The sequence below is a fragment of the Nothobranchius furzeri genome, chromosome 15, assembly GCF_043380555.1.
Source record: "Nothobranchius furzeri strain GRZ-AD chromosome 15, NfurGRZ-RIMD1, whole genome shotgun sequence".
Taxonomy (NCBI): domain Eukaryota; kingdom Metazoa; phylum Chordata; class Actinopteri; order Cyprinodontiformes; family Nothobranchiidae; genus Nothobranchius; species Nothobranchius furzeri.
This window is the reverse complement of record NC_091755.1, coordinates 37,041,877-37,062,584: the sequence shown is the minus strand read 5'-3', so window position 1 is coordinate 37,062,584 and position 20,708 is coordinate 37,041,877. Positions and strand designations below refer to the sequence as shown.

The 20,708-nt window shown below is 45.7% G+C and overlaps 2 protein-coding genes across 2 annotated transcripts; one reads left to right on the top strand and one right to left on the bottom strand.

Moving 5' to 3' along the window:
• The first annotated feature begins 4,570 nt into the window (after nt 1–4,570).
• On the top strand, nt 4,571–11,108 carry letmd1 (LETM1 domain containing 1). The gene is made up of 9 exons (XM_015967044.3): nt 4,571–4,718; nt 4,944–5,098; nt 5,958–6,073; nt 8,050–8,132; nt 8,252–8,438; nt 8,774–8,875; nt 8,962–9,114; nt 9,195–9,291; nt 10,862–11,108. Exons 1-9 carry the CDS (start codon nt 4,603–4,605, stop codon nt 10,936–10,938), a joined length of 1,086 nt encoding a protein of 361 aa, XP_015822530.3. The 5' UTR covers nt 4,571–4,602; the 3' UTR covers nt 10,939–11,108.
• A 1,476-nt stretch (nt 11,109–12,584) lies between these two features.
• cd63 (CD63 molecule) lies at nt 12,585–20,370 on the bottom strand. Its single transcript, XM_015967045.3, has 8 exons — nt 20,198–20,370; nt 19,608–19,693; nt 15,975–16,163; nt 15,796–15,870; nt 15,610–15,708; nt 15,285–15,428; nt 14,253–14,336; nt 12,585–12,938 (listed from the first exon to the last, which is right to left on the bottom strand). The coding sequence occupies exons 2-8, from the start codon at nt 19,671–19,673 to the stop codon at nt 12,873–12,875; spliced, it is 723 nt and encodes a 240-aa protein (XP_015822531.3). The 5' UTR covers nt 19,674–19,693; nt 20,198–20,370; the 3' UTR covers nt 12,585–12,872.
• Between the last annotated feature and the right edge of the window lie 338 nt (nt 20,371–20,708).

Here is a 20,708-nt window from a genome sequence, read left to right as displayed (position 1 = left end):
CCATCTTAGGGGCGTCATTGAGAGGGCTCAGAAGACGGCCGAACTATCGGCTACGGTGCGAGACCTGGTCAACCCTCGGTCAGCCTCGCACTCCGGCCGTCCAGCCAGAGGATGGGACGAACGGCGCGGAAGCTTCAGACGTCCAGCTGCACCGCCCGCTCCACGGAGCCGGCCTCCCGCTTCGGCTCCACATCAGCGGGACCAGCGAGATGGCGGACAACGGTTCCGGCGGGGCCAGCAGACGCCGTCTTGGCAGTCCCAGGTGCAGGAGCCTCGCCGAAAGCAGCCACGGAAGTGACTCTTTGGGGGGAATGTGTGTGTTACTGATTGTTCTGATGTTGTTGGTTTTGAAATAAAACCCAAAAAACGTCACTCAAAGAGCTCAATCCTACAGTCCTCCGCAGAATCCTCTGCCGAGTTTTCACACATGTTCCCCACACCAAGCACTGCTGCACGCACACATGTTCCTGCAGGTAGTCATAATACACGGCCAGCCGTAAGGGTGCACTCCATTTGCGCTCTGGCCCCAGCATCCGGCCAGGCCCAACTCGTCCCGCTCTCCCCACGCCGTTGGGTTGGGCGGGATGTCATGTCGCTGTCTCGACCACGCGCGGCGGCACAGTGCGCGGCTCCATCCGCTAGCACTCTGTCGCCCCCGTGCACAGGCCCGGCTCCCACTCGTCCTTCACTCTCGGACTCCATGCTCCGCGGTGTGGACCAGCCTGTTCCAGCTGTTTCGCACTTGCCCTTTCGAGCGCAGCCCTCCATGGGTCGCCCCCAGTTCTCTGGTACGGGCGACGGCGGTAAGGGCGCATGCACAACCCTCAGACGTTGTTCACGTGACCGCGCACACGCGTCCATTGTCGGAACGCGCGCACGAGTGGCGCCGCCTTTGCATCATGAGCAAATGGATTTCGGACACCATTCATTGCGGTCACACACTTCATTTTCAGGCCACTCCACCTCCCTTCAACGGGATCGTGGAGACGACGTTCACATCGCAAGTACAGTCTCAGGCGCTAGAGCTGGAGCTGCGGGAACTTCTGTCCAAAGACGCTATTTCCCGAGTCCCTCGCGGACAAGAACTCTCGGGTTTCTACTCCCGCTACTTCGTAGTACCGAAGAAGTCGGGAGGAATGAGGCCGATTCTCGACCTGTCCCTGTTCAACTGCTCCATAGCAGTAATGCATTTCCGCATGTTAACGATGAGACAAGTCCTGGAATATGTGCGCCCCGGGGATTGGTTCACGTCAATCGACCTGAAAGACGCATACTTCCACATACCAGTAGTTCCAAACCACCGGAAGTTTCTGCGTTTTTCGTTCAAGGGAGTTCAATATCAGTTCAATCGCCTCCCTTTCGGCTACTCGCTAGCCCCGCGCACTTTCTCCAAATGTCTGGAGACCGCGCTGCAGCCACTGCGCACGGAGGGAATGAGGGTCTTATTTTACCTGGACGATCTTCTCCTGTGCGCTCGGTCCGAGGACGAGGCGTCACAGCAAACCAGGAGGTTGACAGAGCATCTGTCAACCCTAGGGTTTTCTATAAACTGGGAAAAGAGCTCCATCCTTCCATCCCAGTCGATTGTGTATCTCGGGGTGGAGTTGGACGCCTCCCTAATGAGAGCACGTTTGTCGCCTGCAAGAGCGGCAGATCTCTCCACGGTGATCTCCCGTGTTCAACCCCGCAAGATCGTGAGAGCCCGGTTAGTCATGAAACTCCTGGGCATGATGTCCGCAGCCCATTCAGTAGTGCCGCTAGGTTTGCTGCGCACGAGGCGCTTGCAACGCTGGTTCGTCCGCCTACGGGTACACCCAATACGTCAGAAGAGACGTATGTTGAGGATTCCCCCTTCAGTGGGCGGGGACCTCGCTCACTGGGGGAACCCCTGCATCCTCTCACGCGGGGTTCCCATCGGACGTCCTGCGTCACACGTATCTGTGTTTACGGATGCGTCACTGTCGGGGTGGGGGGGCACGTGCTTGTCCCACACGGTGGCAGATCGCTGGCCCTCCCACACGCACAAGCACATAAATGTGTTGGAGCTTATGACAGTGAGGAATGTGATCAGACACTTCGCTGCCCTTCTCGAGGGCCGTCATGTCGAAGTTCACACAGACAACCGGGTAGCGGCAGCCTACATAAATCGCCAAGGGGGAGTTCGATCCCTCCCACTGTTGCGTGTCGCCACAGATTTACTGTGTTGGACACATGTCCACCTGCTGTCCATCAGAGCCATCTACATTCCGGGGGTACTGAATGTAGCGGCAGACATCCTGTCGAGAGGGGGACCCCGCGACTCCGACTGGCGTCTACATCCTGCACTGATATCACAGATCTGGATCAGGTTCGGGGAACCGTCTGTGGATCTGTTCGCGGCTCGCGAAAACGCTCAGTGTCGCCTGTGGTTTTCCCTGAGTCCCCGGGACGGACCCCCGCTCGGGGCGGACGCCTTCTCACACCAGCCCTGGCCTCGAACGCTCCTTTACGCGTTTCCACCAGTCCCTCTGATTCCCCGTCTCCTGGACCGAATTAGGTCGGAACAGCTCTCGGTGATTCTGGTGGCTCCCAGGCGCGTGTCCGCGTCATGGTTTCCGGACCTGCAAGGGCTAGTGTCCGGCTCCCCGTGGAGGCTCCCGTGGAGGGCGGACGCCCTTCTCCAGGCGGATGGGATAATCAAACATCCTCCGGAAATAGGCCAACGGCTGTGGGTCTGGCCGCTGAGCGGTCACGCTTAGAGGCTTCTGGGCTGCCGCATGATGTGGTGGCCACGATTCAGAGTGCGCGGGCGCCCTCTACCATTGCCTCTTACGCTGCTAAATGGGCAGCTTTCCAGAACTGGTGCGCAGAACGGAATGTTCAAGCGCTCTCCTGCCAGCTGGCGGATGTTCTATCGTTTTTGCAGATACTGATGGACAGGGGCCTCGCATTCAGCACTGTTAAGACATATGCTGCAGCTATCTCATCATGTCATCAGGGTTTTGGAGATAGATCTGTTTTCAATCATCCCCTCACAAAACGTTTTCTAAAAGGTGTCAGAAGGAACAGACCTGTGTCCCGCCCGCTTTTTCCCCAATGGGATCTAACGGTGGTTCTGCACGGCTTATCTGAAGCTCCATTTGAACCCTTGGACCAGGTCTCACTCAAGTTCCTGTCGCTTAAAACTGCATTGCTGCTGGCGCTAGCATCAGTTAAGAGAGTGAGTGACCTAACCGCCCTCTCAGTGGCTCCCGCATGCCTCAGGATCCGGGAGGATGGCGGGTCTGCTGTTTTATGCCCCAACCCAGCCTTTGTGCCCAAAAGCATTAATGCTTCCTTCAAATCCAGGTCAATTTCATTGGCTGGACTTTTTCCTCCTCCCCATAATTCTGAGGAGGAGGCGGCTTCTCACCTTCTCTGCCCGGTGCGCGCGCTTGCACGATATGTGTCACGCACTTCAGGGATTCGTCGCTCACAAAACCTGTTTGTGCACTACAGGGAGTCTTCCCTTGGTCAGGCGCTGTCGGCCCAGCGCCTTTCACGCTGGCTGTGTGACGGCATTTCCCTCGCTTACACATCATCAGGGCGGGATCCCCCTGAGGCACTCAGGGCTCACTCGGCCAGAGGGATTTCCTCTTCGATGGCGCTCCTCAGTGGTGTGTCAATGGAAGACATTTGTCAGGCTGCTTCATGGGCTTCACCCTGTTCCTTTACTCGTTATTATTTACGAGATGTGTCTTCAGGTTCCATCACTCGTTCAGTGCTTGGACCCCAGCTGGCTAAATGAATGCTTATGGCACCTCATTGGCCTTGCTGAGATGGATTTTATCCTCTTGTGGATGATGTTTTTTAGTGGGGGCCCCTCTCTTATCGTGCCTGCCTCATTCTTTAGGCCTGGTCTGAGGCTGAACGTCCCCCACTAGAGGAGATTTGATTGGGTGTGTCCATTGGTTGTGTTAACCAGTGGGGCGTAAACCCATCCAGCTGCGCCTTATTCCAATAGCAGCTAGCTTAAGGGCTAAGACTAGACGAAATAGAACGTTGGTTACGTATTGTAACCCCAGATTCTATGAGTCTAGTCGCAGCCCTTAAGCCACTGGCCCCACTGGTTATGATGGGAATAAGAGCCATTGGAGGTGAGCAGTGGGGTCACTGCGGTTATATACCACGAGGGGGCCCACTATTGGTGGGCGTACATTTAAGCTCTTCATGATTGGCTGATGCGGAGATCATCCTTCCAATAGCAGCTAGCTTAAGGGCTGCGACTAGACTCATAGAATCTGGGGTTACAATACGTAACCAACGTTTTCCAGGCGAGGCGCCGCGCAGCTCAACTCGAACATGGCCACTTGTCACATTCATTGTCCAGTAGCTTGCGGAGATCATTTGAAAGACAACGGTAGAACCCGCCCCACAACCGAGAGCTGTCAATGGAGCGTTGCCAGACTAAATAATACATTTATTTAGTCTGGCTTGCCAGGCTAGACTAGTCCAGTTTTGGTTTGTCTGAGTCCTTGTGGTTCATACTCCAAGCCAGGTGGTGGCGGTAAGGCACCAATTCGTGGTTTGCAACAGCCACAAAACCGCGAAGGAGATTACGACAACGAAGAAGAAGAGTCTAACATGGCGCTGTCCTGTATAAGACTGTTCAATCAGGTGTCTGTAATCCGACTCTGTAGTTCCCGCACTAACAGGACCAAACATGGAGTTTATTTTCAAGACGCCTCTCATCAGTCCAGGTATACCCGTCAGCCTCTTACCTGCATCAATTCCCTGCTTGTTTTTTACGTATTTATTAAGTTATTATCTAACGTAGCTAGCTAGCTACTTGTAGATGTTAGCCCCTATATATATATATATGCATACATATGATTGATGTCCAGTTTCTGCGTAACATTAAGTCGTGTTATTAGTTATGATGAGTATCGGAGTGATGACATGTCGCGTTGTTTCTCTCCTGACAGGTTGTACTTGAGTAGGAACTATTCTTCCTCTAAAGTTAGACAAGGCATCGCCCGGCATGTCAGCTCCAGGCTCCAGTGGGTTAATGCTAAATATGAAGGTTTCCTAAAGAGGCGATTCCCACGATTTTATCTGCTTCATCACACATTTGCTCAAGGTAAGCTCATTATTCACCAATGAAATGTTTGAAATATTACTGATGATGGTTGGAGGTGACTACAGGTATCTGCACATAATTCCCTCATGTTAAGTACTCTGAAATATAGGAATCTATGGACACTTAAATCCAATAGCTAATGAAAATAGGTTTATATCCGTGTGTGTGTTTATGAATTTAAAACATATTAAACATTGCAAACAAGCCTTAGAGATCAAATGAAAGAAAACTGATTATTGACACAGTAAACATGGAATGCAAAAACTAGAAACTGTGTGAAAATGCATCAGTATTTGTGTTTACTCTGTAAAGTGGGTTGATTTTCTCTGTTGCTTAAGGATGAGTTTGCCAGACAAATGTTACGTCAGAATAACTCTGTCAGAATATATTCTAACACTATCCAATCCAATCCAATTTTATTTATAAAGTGCATTCACAAGGCATTACAACCAAACAAGGCGCTGTACACTAAAAATGTTAGTTAATTAAACCGGCGTTATACAAACATGTCGAACACAGATAAAAGATAAAAAGGAAATGCAACAAAATTCCCTAAAATAACAGCTAAAAATCAATAAGACACAGGGTGAATAAAAATTAGAAAAAACATTTTAAAAAGAACCTCACTATCAGCATCAGATCAACCTAGTTGTCTTTGAGTACCATCGTGCACCTCAGCAGCACCACTATCTCCGTCAATCCTAAACAAGCAGAGATACATCTGGAAATGAACTTCTATTCAAATCAAAATCAAGAATGTGTCAGAAATGAAAAAATATATAAAAACAAAATATTTAAGTGGGCTCACTGTATTGCTGTAGCTAACCACCTTCATGATGGTTTCATGAACTCATTCTAGGATTTAAGCAACTGTTTCAAGATGCCAAAGATGTGAGGAGGATTAAAGCAAAAATGGTGTACGAGGGGGTAAAGTTCCAGGATTTGCCCTACAGGGAGATGGAGAAACTCAGACAAGTAAGAGTGATCCAAATGCACACAGACACAAAGTGAGAAGTGCTTGTCTTGTGCTATGAGTCAGATTTTAAAGGAGCGCCTAATAAACAAGTTGTTTTTTAGGATAATCTCAAGAATGTGTTTTTTATGTACAGTTAAAGGTAAATTTATTTAGTCTTGCTACATATTCATATTCACACTAGCAAAAACAGATCATTCCTACATGTGTCCTAATTCACAATTTGATCTGGATTTTAAAAGTATTGTAATAATTTTAGTCTTTAAAATAAATGAGAGCTAGAGTAAATGAATTTGTGCAAGCCAGAGCTGTACAAGCACCAGAAATCTGTATTGATCCTAAATTAGCCTCTTAATGCTCTAAGGACCTTTGTTTAGATCTACATACCTTCCCTGGTGCCACACCAGTACGCGGTGGTGCCGCACCAGTACGCGGTGGTGCCGCACCAGTACGCGGTGGTACTGCACCAGTACGCGGTGGTACTACACCAGTACACGGTGGTACTACACCAGTACACGGTGGTACTACACCAGTACGCGGTGGTGCTACACCAGTATGCGGTGGTGCCACACCAGTACGCGGTGATGCCACACCAGTACGCAGTGATACTTCACCAGTACGCGGTGGTGCCACACCAGAGTATGCGGTGGTGCCACACCAGTACACGGTGATACTACACCAGTACACGGTGGTACTACACCAGTACACGGTGGTGCCACACCAGTACGCGGTGGTGCCACACCAGTACGCGGTGGTACTGCACCAGTACGCGGTGGTACTACACCAGTACACGGTGGTACTACACCAGTACACGGTGGTACTACACCAGTACACGGTGGTGCTACACCAGTATGCGGTGGTGCTACACCAGTACACGGTGGTGCTACACCAGTACGCAGTGATACTTCACCAGTACGCGGTGGTGCCACACCAGAGTATGCGGTGGTGCCACACCAGTACACAGTGATACTACACCAGTACACGGTGATGCTACACCAGTACGCGGTGGTGCCACACCAGTACACGTTGATGCTACACCAGTACGCGGTGGTGCCACACCAGTACACTGTGATACTACACCAGTACGCGGTGGTGCCACACCAGAGTATGCGGTGGTGCCACACCAGTACACGGTGATACTACACCAGTATGCGGTGGTGCCACACCAGAGTACGCGGTGGTGCCACACCAGTACGCGGTGGTGCCACACCAGTACGCGGTGGTGCCACACCAGTACGCAGTGGTGCCACACCAGTACGCGGTGGTACTACACCAGTACACTGTGGTACTACACCAGTACGCAGTGGTGCCACACCAGTACGCGGTGGTACTACACCAGTACACGGTGGTGCCACACCAGTACGCAGTGGTACTACACCAGTACGCAGTGGTACTACACCAGTACGCAGTGGTACTACACCAGTATGCTGTGGTACTACACCAGTACACTGTGGTACTACACCAGTACACTGTGGTACTACACCAGTACGCGGTGGTACTACACCAGTACGCGGTGGTACTACACCAGTACGCGGTGGTACTACACCAGTACGTGGTGGTACTACACCAGTACGTGGTGGTACTACACCAGTACGCGGTGGTGCCACACCAGTAGACGGTGGTGCCACACCAGTACGCGGTGGTGCCACACCAGTACGCGGTGGTACTACACCAGTACGTGGTGGTACTACACCAGTACGCGGTGGTACTACACCAGTACGTGGTGGTACTACACCAGTACGCGGTGGTACTACACCAGTACACGGTGGTGCCACACCAGTACGCAGTGGTACACAAGTACACATGGATGTTTGAGACTCTCAAGGGAAGAATTGGAAGAACTTCTCTAGTTTTCTCTGTTAACAATTTTCATAAATACAGATTTCTTTGTAAATGATATTATTAGTGATTGTTTGAGGGAAACAATCTGTGTTATGATTAGAAAAAGTACACTGATGTTGTTTAACTTGTTTTACAGTTTCGCAGAGACTTGATCAAAGCCATCCCTCTCATGGTGATATCTATTCCTCCGTTTGCAAACTACTTTGTCTTCGTCTTGATGTAAGTTTCTCTCTGTGAGCTGTCTTTGAATCCGTTTTTATTTAATGCCTGGTCACTGTTTTTAACACTCGTCTCACCACACGGCTCAACTTTTTCTGTGACTGGCCTCTCTTTTTCAGGTACTTCTTCCCCCGTCAGCTCCTGATTCCTCATTTCTGGAATCCCAAACAGAAAGCAGAGTTTCAGCGAGTGTATCATTCCTTCAGGGTTCAGCACTACAGACCAGTGCTCAAAGAACTCGAGATTATGAGCCACCAGCTCAAAAATGTTCCCCTGAAAGGTCAACTTACGAACCTCTGTGCTAAAGTAAGTCCTACATGAGGAACATTAGTGATATGTAAATAGAAATCTTCATGTTGCGCATTAATGCTCAAAACAGGGTCCACAAATGATTTTTAGGCCACACGACACAATGTTCGGCTCCTTGAATTGTTTATGTTTTAGGTGCGGGGGTATCTGTGAGTTCTGGCACCCAAATATGGGCGGGGTATCGCTGTGGGTGACCGAGTGAGGCCTCGGTGATTCATATTTGCCCTGCTTTAACTCCCAGGGAACTCTGGAAGTGGAAAGTGTGGGAATTCTTGGTTAAAGAACGAAAGCAGCAAGCTGAATCTTTGGTTTTGTTTACTGTGTTCATTCAGGTGCAAAGCGGAGCAAACCCTAAAGTTTCAGAAATCCTCGCTGTTAAAAACCTGTTTTCTTCAGCTCCTCTGGGTTTAAAGATGATGAGCGTGGATCACATGGTCAGTAAAACCACCCGTTAGACACCGTTTTTACCTTACCAGGGTATAAGCAGCTGAACATCCTGTCTGTCTCTGTGGCTGAACAGCGACGCACGAGTCCCCTGCTCTTTCTGACACCTCGTCTTCCTGCTTTCCTGATTGGCCGACGACTGAACAGCCATGCCCTGGAGCTGCTCCAGCTGGATCGGGCCCTCAGCAGACTGGGCCCTCACCAGCTCACTGACTCTGAACTCAGACAGGTCTGTGGGAGCTTTGATTTTTTTACTGGCTGAAACTGAGACTCGTTCTGAGTGGAAAGTAAGACATTTTCCTCTTCCAGGCATGTTACCTTAGGGGGATCAGTTCTGATGGTCTTGGTGTTCATCAGTGTCGTGAGTGGCTATCTCAGTGGCTTCAGGTGTCTTCGTCGCTGAAAGGTGTGTTCACTTGGGGGTGAAGTACAACATTATAGTAGTTTTAATAAGGGATGTAAGGGACTGGTTTGTTTTTTGCTGTCATGTTGAATTTAAATAAAGTTTTTATGTCACCAGTCCACATTTATTTATGTGTATTAAATAAAGTCAAGTTATTTTATTTAGCTCTATTTGCTAATGGATAAAAGTACATTTTTAGTGGCCATTTAGAATAGAAAAGCATTGTGTAAATAAGGGTTTCCTGCTAACGACAAGAAAATGATTAACACCACATATACTGAAGGGAGCATCTTTTTTCATCCTTTCATGCTGCCGCGTGGGTTTCTATTGCCGCTATAAACACACCAGCGTGAATAAAAGCCACCCTTTCATTTCCTGTGAGTGTTTAGTTGTAGGAGCTACGTGCCTAACGAGCCTTTTCAAAATGTCTCCTACTGAGCAATCAAGCAAATTAGCATAGCACAGGCTGACCAGAGCGATGAGCCCGCCTTTATAATCTCATAGCCACTCCTGCTAATGCTGTTTCAGAAACCTTTATGCCACATTTTGCATCACTTGATTACAGGAGGACGTTAGCATTGGAGCTAGCTGTCAGTAGCACTAGTGGTTCAGGGTTCAACACGTTAGAGCTTCATAATGGTGACTGTAGTGTAAAATAGTGTCAGCACTAACTACTAAAAGTTGTTTATAGCTGGCAGGTTTCTGTTTTGTAACTGGCCCCATGATGACTAGCAGTTTCTGTTCTTTCTAACTCCCACCATGTTGTGTGTTTGGGCGTGTGACGGTGGTGCTGACAGTGGTGCGGGTTGTCCAGTAATCGGAAGGTTGCAGGTTCGACCCCGGCTCTGGACAGAGAATTCTGCTGTTGTGTCCTTGGGCAAGACACTTAACCCCCCTTGCCTGCTGGTGGTGGTCGGAGGGACCGGTGGCGCCAGTGCTCAGCAGCCTCGCCTCTGTCAGCGCGCCCCAGGGCAGCTGTGGCTACATTGTAGCTCATCCCCATCGGTGTGTGAATGTGTGTGTGAATGGATGAATGATGCACTGTAGTGTAAAGCGCTTTGGAGTCCTTACTCTGACAGGCTCTATACAAGTGCGGGTCATTTATCATTTAACTGAAGCAGAGAAGCAGTGGAGGCGGAGTAGTGGCGTTTACACGCTGTTCTGACAGCAGGATATCTTCGTAGCAGTCCAGCTACACAAGCACTGCCTGTTTAGACTCTGAGGACGTTGTCCCTGCTGCAGCTGCAGCAGGACACACATGTCGAGAGTGTGATGTGTTGACTGAAGTTCATAACAAACCCTTCTTTGCAGCGTGTGTGAATGTTTTCTGTCATGTAAATGAAATCGTGTTCAAGGTTTTGTGAATTTTATTTTAGACTCGATGCCGTTTCATTCAAGACAATGTCAGTTTTGCATTAGCACAAATGTCAGCAGCAGCTAACTGTAGCGTTAGAGCTTGGGTCTAGGCCAAGGAAGGTTCCTGCAACAGTTTGGATGAAGTCCTGTAAGTTTTATTCTGCCACCATGAGAACTGTCCCCTCACCGTTAACCATCTCTCGTGTGTTCTTTACAGAGTCAGAAGTGTCACTTCTTCTACACACCGTCGTGTTTCTCTCCGCAAACTACCCGCATGTTCCGAGTCATCACTGACAGGAAGCCTGGTGCAAACCGCTCTTGTGATTATGGTCACCGCTGAGAACTGCCTCATGCTTGTCATCATCATCTTGTTGAAGCGAGAAACAAATTCATGTCAAGATAAGATTAAAGAGAAAAACCAGTGGATGCCGATGCGTATCGGAAATAAATATCACAAAAATCCATTAAGAGTTGTGGTGATTTAACTTGGACGATGACTTCCGAACGTCTTCATCGGAGAGATGAGTAGTTTCGGATTTTGATCTCTGAGGAGGAAGCTTACTTAAAGAGCAAGTCAACCCCTACCAGAGTCTAACTCCACTCCCACTTCATGTTTGAAAAATGCAACAAAATCTGTTGCCTGGCAGACCGAGAGGGCGGAGCCGCTAACAAATACACACACGACAGCATTGTGACATCATAATGTACCAGTTTACATCATAGCATACTTCTTAGCCAATAGCGGTGGCAGATTTAAATTAAAATACAGTGCAGAGTTTTTACCTGACAACGGCACAACACTGCCAGTTTTAGGCAGAATATTTAAATTTTAACTAAGATGCACTGAAGTGCCAAATTATTGACGACACGTGTCTGCAGCACGATTAGATACTCGTTTATTTAGTTTATCAGCAAAAATAAGTTTATTTGGGGGTGACTTGCTCTTTAAATGATGCGTGTGACCATGTTGGGAGTAAAACGAGAAGTTAACGGGTTTTGTTAAAAACATTTTAGCCTGTTATTACAAAGTAGAAAACCGATGATTCTGGTTGAGATAAATGAACGTGATGCCGGAGGGGAATGCTCAGAGTTGAATCCGTATGAGTCGTTCAGCGTTCAAAGCTTCTCGTCTTAAGATGTGAAGCAGTTTCTTCAGCCTCACTTCTGACGTTGTTTTAATTTTTATTTTTTGTAAACTGTTGGTCACAACAATATGGTTCTAAACACAATAAAAGAGGAAATGTTTTTGTAAATAAAAAAGGAACAAATGCTCTACACCAGAAAACAGTACATTAATAAGCACTTTTATTTGTAAATTATAGAAATTAATATTGGGGAAAAGGCAATGCTGCAGAGACGTTTAATTAGGTTAGCATGGTGAGAAACTCGTCTTATTTAACATTTAGAAATGATCTGATTTGGGCCACAGCACCAGAAGTGTCTGGCAGCAGCAGTGAGGGCACTTCCTTGCTTTACAAGCGTAGAATGATTTTATTTTAAACTTCCAGCCTCGTCTACACAAACGAAGCCACACAAGCCCTGTCCTGTCGCACCTTTTGCTGTGTACTCATTCTCTTCCTGTGCCATTTGCTAGTTTTGGTTCTGCTGAAGATATTAGTTGCTGAGGTGATGTTCTGTTTGAATATTTTCTGACTAAGAACTTGAATGTTGCGTTCTTGTGCCAATTAGAAAATGTTACAGAATTATATCTGCAATAAATGTCTTCATACTGCTTCTATATTGTCTGTTTTTAAAGCGGGCTGCGTGGTTCTTCCCGTGCACGTGAGGGCCGTCTCCGGGTGTCCCGGCTTCCTCCCACAGGAGACAAAACTGCCCCTGGTTGGGCTGGAGACATGTCCTGCATGCTGGAGTTGGGCAGCAGCTCCCTGTTACCCTACTGTGGAAAAGGGGTTCAGATGAGTCTTTAAAGAAAACCAGAGTAACTTTAAATTTCTTTATTAAAAATGGTACCAGGAAACCAGTAAGACACCAACAGACCTGAAATGGATTCAGTACAAGCAGCGCATCGACTCGTCTTAACACAGAACATTCATGAACATTAACTTTTACAATGCATGAGAAAAAGCAGGAAGATTGCTCCTCTATAAGAATATAACCCACAGTTGAACTGAGAGGGAAACATTGTTCTGAGTATAAGGTTAGTTTACTTAAAACTTGAAATGAAGCTCCTAAGCGTGAGCTGACCGGCCAACAGCTACGTGGTTGTGTCACATGACTTCATAGCCGCTGCGAATGCTTCTCATCAACAAGCAGGCGAACACAATCCCCACAATCTGGAAGAGACAGGACGAGGATGACTGATTTTTGTAAAGCCTTATAATAAAATTAGATAACCAGATATATTGATTTAATAAATGAATCATTAAAGGGACTGCAAGGAAGTTTGAAGTTTTTATGCTCGCCATCGCCACTCAGGCCTAACGCGTAACTGCAGCTTCAAAAGTAGGCTCGTGCATGCACGCTGTACGTGCACACTCCTTAACAAAAATAACAGCTGAGACAGTCCCGTGTGTGTGTGTGTGTGTGTGTGTGTGTGTGTGGGGCCCGGAGGACAGAAGAGCTCAGCAAATAAATTAAAAAAATGTGCCTCTGTCTCTGCAGCTGCACTTTCTCGTCGGCTGGCCGAACGTGTGTGTGTGTGTGTGTGTGTGGCCCGGAAGACAGAAGAACACGCAGCTAATTAAATAATTTGGTTCTGTACCTTTCTCTTCAGCACAGCCGACAAAGGTTTATGATGGGTCAGTCCTCCTGCATGCTCAGATCATTCCCTTCCCTTGCTTGAAAAATTGTTCCAAAATGAAAGTTGAACCCACATCTTTTTTTATCCGTGAATTCAATGCCTTTCAGCGAGTCTCAAATAAAAATTTGGGCACCTTACTGTAAAAATATACAATTAATGTAAAAAAGAAACTCAAAATGATAAATTATGTTCACAACTGGAGTCAAACCCAGGTTTTCTGGATGAAAGTCAGACACCTTACTAGGTGAGCTAAAGCGCCAATAATGTTCAATCTATCTAACATTTATTGTAACTTTTATATCCTTGATGACAGCTGAAACGTCAAACCAAAGAACGGTTCGGAGCGAAAATGGCTATTTTGTTGCTAATTTGCAGGAAATATCTAGAAGAAAGTTCTACAGAAAGTAGCCAAGCGTCCTAAGAAATGTAGCTAGGTTCATCACTAGGCGTTAGGAACAGCGACAAAGTCGCTGAGTTGGCTCTACCTCTCTCTCTGCTGCTAAAGCTACGGATAGCAAATGCTACGGGCGATGCCTGAGCGTGAACGCGCATGAAGCAGCCTGCTCGACCCGAGCATCTCTCTTTTTCTGTGATTTTACAGAAAAACAGGAAATCACAGTAAAAATACCAGGGCTCATTCTACAGGACCAGGGCATTGCAGGAGAATGTATGAAGAAGAAATTTATTATTTCTATACATGTTTTGGCTGTCAAACTTCCTTATAGTCCCTTTAAACTAGACCCCAGTGAGAGGTGAGTAAGAAACGCAAACAGGAAACAGCTAAGATTTCGTGTTGATTACAAACAACAATGTATTAGCTAAAATGGGACGTGCTTTTGTAGCATACCTGCAGGAACGCAATAACAAGCGCTGCAACTATCACCCACTGGATGTTGCTCTTCACCGCATCCACCAAAACATCATGACAGCCCTAAAAAAAAAAGAAAGAAAAACATCAAACTACAAAGCTACCTGGTGTCCTTCACCAGACTCAAAACGCTCCTGTAATAGTTTCAACTTCGCTTACAGAAAGTTTTCAAACAGGTGCAAACGCACGTGGTGTACTGAAAAACAAGGTGAGTTTGGGGGGGAATCTACTCAGACTAGTGCTGTAAAAGAGAAACACACAAAAGCCCCCTTCAGACAGGCCATGAAAAACAGAAATGTTCCGGACTCTGTCCGTAAGACCTTTGTGTCTGAATACAAACATCCGGAAAACGTTTTCCATAATTAAACCGGACGATGCCCCTAGTAACAGGTCTGGACTTGTTACGGACAAGGTGGCTGCTTCAGACTGGTGAGGTCGAGTTCCGGACAGGGAGGAGGGGGAGGAGGAGGGGACCGGGGGACGCTGTGCGCTCCTAGATAGCTCGCTCCTGTAGCATGCGGCAAACCACGGCAGCTCGCCTCCTACGGTACTGTCTAGACGCGCGACGGAGCGCTTCACACCGCTTCCGTGATTCCTTTAACCATTGAGCGCCATCATCCAGGTCTTATGCGTCTTCGTGTGCGCAGAATTATGCTTAGCATAAGTCCGATCCCCCCCCCCCCCAAGACATCTGGAACTCTTCCCTGCTGTGTGAAGGCAACCGAAAGGACAAGTTCCGGTACAAAAGTGGTGTGTCTGAAAACACAGTTCTGGTTAAAAACCGGACTGAATTGTCCACACATATTCCGGAATGTCAATCTGAAAAGGGCTCAAGTGAGGTCATCCCCTCTGCCAGATACACAAAACCCTCCCCCATCTCAAAGACCTCACCTGGAGCACGAGTGGATATGTTCCTAGGGTCGTGTTTCTAATCTTCACATTGCATTTAAATGGATCCAAGCTGATGACTCATTCTTAATTTATAATAAAATAATGAAACTATGCGTTTACCTTCTGATACACTTTGCTGGGGTCTGAAATGGCGTCTTTTCCACAGCCTTTAGTGACGTTGAGGCAGCATGAATCCGGCACTGACTTCCCACTAGAGTCGAAGTTTCTCCAGTCAGCTGAGCCGTTCACACCACAGCACTTCCACTGTAAACCAGTCAGTGCAACACTGCTTATTCAAGTGTAAGCTATGATGTTTGGCATGCACAGTAAAGATTATGCCTTCAGTAAACAAAGGATCATGTCATGGCGCGACTAGCAGGATGCAGCACTGTTATGAAAAGGTGTTGTCTACCTATGTAAACAGTAAGAGATTACACAAACGTACGTCCTCCTGCAGTTTGTCCACGCTGCTCTGGAAGTCCTTGGAGCTGTTCTTGTACTGGCCTATCATGTCAGTGAGGCTATCGTTGACGACTTGTGAGAGCTGTGTGGGAGACGCAACAGAGGCCAAGATGAAACACCACTCACACCTTCTGTAGGGGATCTAATGAAACAGAAACTGAAATCATACCTTGTTTCTGTAGACATATCCAGCGATTGCTGCTGCAACCTCAGCAATGATGATTATAGTGAGGAGAATGGCAAACTGGGAGAAGGAAGAATAAAGATGATTTATATGACCTACCTTTGAACGGCCACAGGTTCCATCCTAATAGTTTTGTGCTTTAATGAGGACCATGTGTAGGTTACCGTGGTGACCATGCAGTAGTTTTCTTTCCAGGCTCCACAGCATCCAAAGAAGGCAATGAAGAAAATCAAGACGCCAACTGCGATGATGAAAATGGGAGCTCCTGAGGCTGACGCGTCTCGAATCATGAAGGTTTTGTGCAGAGACACCTGCACCATGACTCCCACGACAATCAGTGCCAGGCCACATAACTGCAGGAACGAGATGTTAGAATAATGCTACATAAATATGATAATTACTATTTCATTACAGATAAAACACTAATTGCAGTATGTGCTTTTACTTGACATTAGTTAGGCTTCAACATCTTCAGCGGCTGTATCAATAAAGTGATCAGCTGATACCCGGTCAGGGTGGGGTGGTGACAGCAGTTCAGATGTACTTATGTAAACACAACACAGGTGAACTGTTTGATCTGAGCCAAAACAAACAAAGTCTAGAGTAAACAGTAAAAGATGGTATTTATTGTTTCTGACGCTGTATTTTACCAGGGAGCCTGAATGTGACATGACAGGTTTTAGCCAGTTTGCATGTTACAGACAAATAAACAGTATTACACGCTCTACACAAAGTTCGCAAATACACATTTTTTTCATCGTTTTGTAAGAAGTTGTGTGTATTTTGTTTTTCAGTCCACAGATTCTGGACTTTGAAGAACAGATTTGAACTGATAAAAACTAAACTGACCCTAATAAAATAGAGATCACACATCTATTTAATAAATTTCCAGTGGTCTCCAGTATAAATGAATGTCTTGTGAGTCAATCTGTGTGTGGAAAAAAAGCTCAGGTGCTCCAGTTTCAGGAGCTAGAAGTGAGCCACAGTTGAGGGGAGCTGAAGACGGCATTCGGACATCTCGCCCCTGATTGGCTAACAGCAACACTACTCTACCAATGACTCAGTTTGCTTTGCAACATTGATGTTTTATCTCCACAAGTAACACAAGCCTGGAGGAATTCTGCCGTGTGGTGGAGTAGCTAATGCTAACGGTTAGCTTATGCTAGCCGAGACATGCTCTGCCATTCCCTGTACACTAAACCAACAACAGCCTTCTTCTAACTTGACATTATGACGTGTCAATGTTGATCTAATCTGAGTATTTCCTCATCTATTTTCTATCAGCGGATAATGCAAGAAATAGAGGTAGGAGACTATTTTCACATTTAACCTGCATGTTAAACTCAGAGTGATGATCATATTTTACAAATAATGAGTAAAAAAAAGAATTTCTCAGTGACCTTGGCCTTTAAGTAATAGTTCTCATCTTTTCATGTGGACTTAGATAATATTTTATATAAAACTAATACTTTAGTTGTTGATTGCTTTTTGAATGTCCTCAGGTTAGAGAAATAGAGATTAGAAAAGCTAACAGCTAGTTAAAATGGGACCAATATCAAACTGCATTTCTGCCATTTTTAAACTTGTCCAAAGTCAAAATAGTGAATGTTATTTTATAAAGTTTCATACAGCAGTCAAATTTACATGACACTAATTTTGACAGAAATATAAAATTCTGCCTGAAGGTGCTGCAGCTAGCTCCGCTGCCAATTCCAGCTGGAAATAACCGCAGGTTTCTGTGATGCAAAAGGAACAGCAGTGTACAAACCCGTGTTCATCTTTAAGATTAGCTGATTTATGACAGAAACCCACCGTAGTCTGGTCTCCACCGTAACTAGCTGTTAGCTTGCTAATCCCGTTTTACCTAATCACTGTTTCCTCAAACTGAGGTTGTTCAATTACATTTTAAATTTATTTTAGAAAAACCCGAAATATCCTTTTAATAATATAACTAGAAATCCGATGTGAAGGATTTTAGTCTCTGTCAACGTCCTCGGGGGCAGCTGTGGCTACAATGCAGCTCGTCACCATCAGAGTGTGAATGTGTGCATGAACGGGTGAGTGTAAAGCTCTTTGGAGTCCTCTGACACAGAAAGGTGCTTTATACGTGCAGGCTGTTTATCATTTTTGATAATAATTTAATTGATTATTTTAGCTCTAGTAATTAATTATGGCTGGGGTTATAGATTACACTTATATATATAGTTACATACATTTGGTATGGCTTAATAAAGCTGACATGTTAGTTATAGAACATGATTAAACACACAGTGGTAAAAACAAAAACCCACAGAAAGAAGCGCAGACTGAAGATGCACTTATCACCCTTCCTCATTTGTGTTCCCACTAAATTCTGTTTTTGCAGTTTGTTCAAACTCAGATTTCATAATGCATCACTGTAATGACATAGCAAATAAAACAGAAGCTCCAGCTCAAGCTGCTGTTCTCATAGTTATAATATTCTTCTGTGCAGCCAGGCTCAATGTTCAACTACCCATTATCAGACCTGCTTTTGTGTTAACCATGGTAACACACGGCCGATGCGGATAACCTCTCCTTGCTGGCAACACCAATGTCAATATTTGATCCAGAGTCAAATGAGTGGCTAATGGCCGAGACGGAAAACAAGGAGTGGAGCTATAGCAGGAAAACCGAGTCAAGAGGGTAACGTGAATCCTGGGAAAGATGACAAAACAAATGAAAAAATTGTTTTCAAAAGTTTAAATGTGCCAGTGTTCTCTACTTGATCTGAGCCTTGGTTTTTGAGTGTAGACAAACTGAAAATGGTGTAAAGTGTAATGAAAATAGCACACAGCGACAAACGGATCAGATCGCAGTTCTGTTGATGATCTCTGGCCAAACGATTTCCAATCAACAGGCTTCCATCACAGCTAATGTTACTGCTAAGAGAGCTATTCAGTAAACAATCTTTTATTTATTAGTTATTGTGTCACTAACATTAATTAATCGGGCACAAGCAGAGTGTTTATCCAGACTACGGCTACATTTATGACAAATAAGCATGCTGCGTGTGTTTGTATCTATTAACATGTAATAACAGAACATTTCACCCTCTCGCCGGATCATAAATAATAATCTACTGTTGCTCATCATACATGGTGCAGAAATCTCTGTTTAAAATAGTTCAGTGTTGATTAAAGATGGAAAAATAATTTGTTGGGAAAAGTCACGTTTCTTTTGCTACACTTTAAAAAAAAAGGATTTAAAATCCATCCCAACCTCTAAAATGTTTAAAATTGCAAAACAGAGAACAGACGATGTGCAGGAAATGTTTCCTTTTCTCTGTTAATGATGATGAACAAACACTCTAGAAGGATTCAGGAAGTCCAGTCTAAGGAAGTGAGTGGGTGTGTGTGTGGTGTGTGGGTGTGTGTGTTGGTCATCATCAGCTGATTCTACAGATGATTACTTATTGCAATCATACAACCTAAAGGTGCTAGAACAAAGATGTATTTCATGCTCCATGTCACAGGAAAAAACATCCAAATCAAGTCCAGCCTCGGTTAGCGCTAGAAAATAAACTCACACCGGACACCACACAAAGAAAGGAGTTTTTCTTTCTGACCAACATGCTCCGTCACTCCGTGACTGTTTTAGGTGGTTTCCACATCCATGCTGCTGACTTTAACACACACACACACACACACACACACACACACACACACACACACACACACACACACACACACACACACACACACACACACACACACACACACACACACACACACACACACACACACACACACACACACGAGGAGCTGGCTCCTACTTACCCAGAAAATAAAGTTGAAAAAGAAAAGTAGGTACTTGACACACTTCATTCCACCTTCGACACCCATGGTTGGTGAAGATCACGATCCTAGAGTTAAAATAAATATTAAACTATGTCTGAATAGCAGACATGACATCAGCTGTAATACGAGAGCAGTGGCAGCTCTGACTCAACACAGGCTTTTGGACAACTTCTAAAATGTAGTTTGAATACAAATCAGCAAGTTTATCATTCACGTAGAAGTTTATCAGGGCTAAACATTAAAATAAACTCCCTAAAAGAGTCTGAGTGTGAGTTAAAACAACCGACAATCAAAAACAACCGACTAAACAAAATAAACAAATAGGCCGCGAAGCCCGCAACAACAACACCAGGGTCACGGGGGGTTTAAAAGCACTTTATATCAGGAAAAAAGGTTAAGCGAACAAAAACACAAACTAAATAATTTGCGTTTCACAACCACCACCAACAAAAGCTGTCTTTAACATTTTCCTTTACTTTCTCAAACCGTTACTTGCTAAAAACAAATTTAGACGTTAAACGACAAAGAGGAGTTGGGTTCGCGGATTAATTTCGTCTTTTTTGTCTTACCTGTGAGTAAATGAATTTCAAAACCTGGAGAGGAGAAAAGTGAAAACTTGTCGAAAAGTTTCTGAAAGATTTAGCGATGGTAGCAGTCCCCCCGGATCCAACGGAAACGCTGCGTCCGCTCAGCTTACAATGCTGCCTTCAGGGACACCTCGGAAAACACGCAGATCACCCTGCTGCGGTGGGAAGAGAGGAAGGGAGGGAGAGGTGAGGTGCGTGCGTGCGTGCGTGCGTGCGTGTGTGTGTGTGTGTGTGTGTGTGTGTGTGTGTGTGTGTGTGTGTGTGTGAGAGAGAGAGAGAGAGGTTAGAATACTAAAGTATATGTCAAATCTACCCTAAATTACTGTAAATCATAAATAGACATACTTGATATTTTCCCCTTTGGACACCCAAAGCAAAAACACACAATTATAAGCGCACTACAATGGCAGAGTGATTTTTTAGAGTTTGTGTAAAATAATGAAAAATTTCCTTACTCAAAATGTTGGCAGTTGATTTAAATGGACAATTTTTA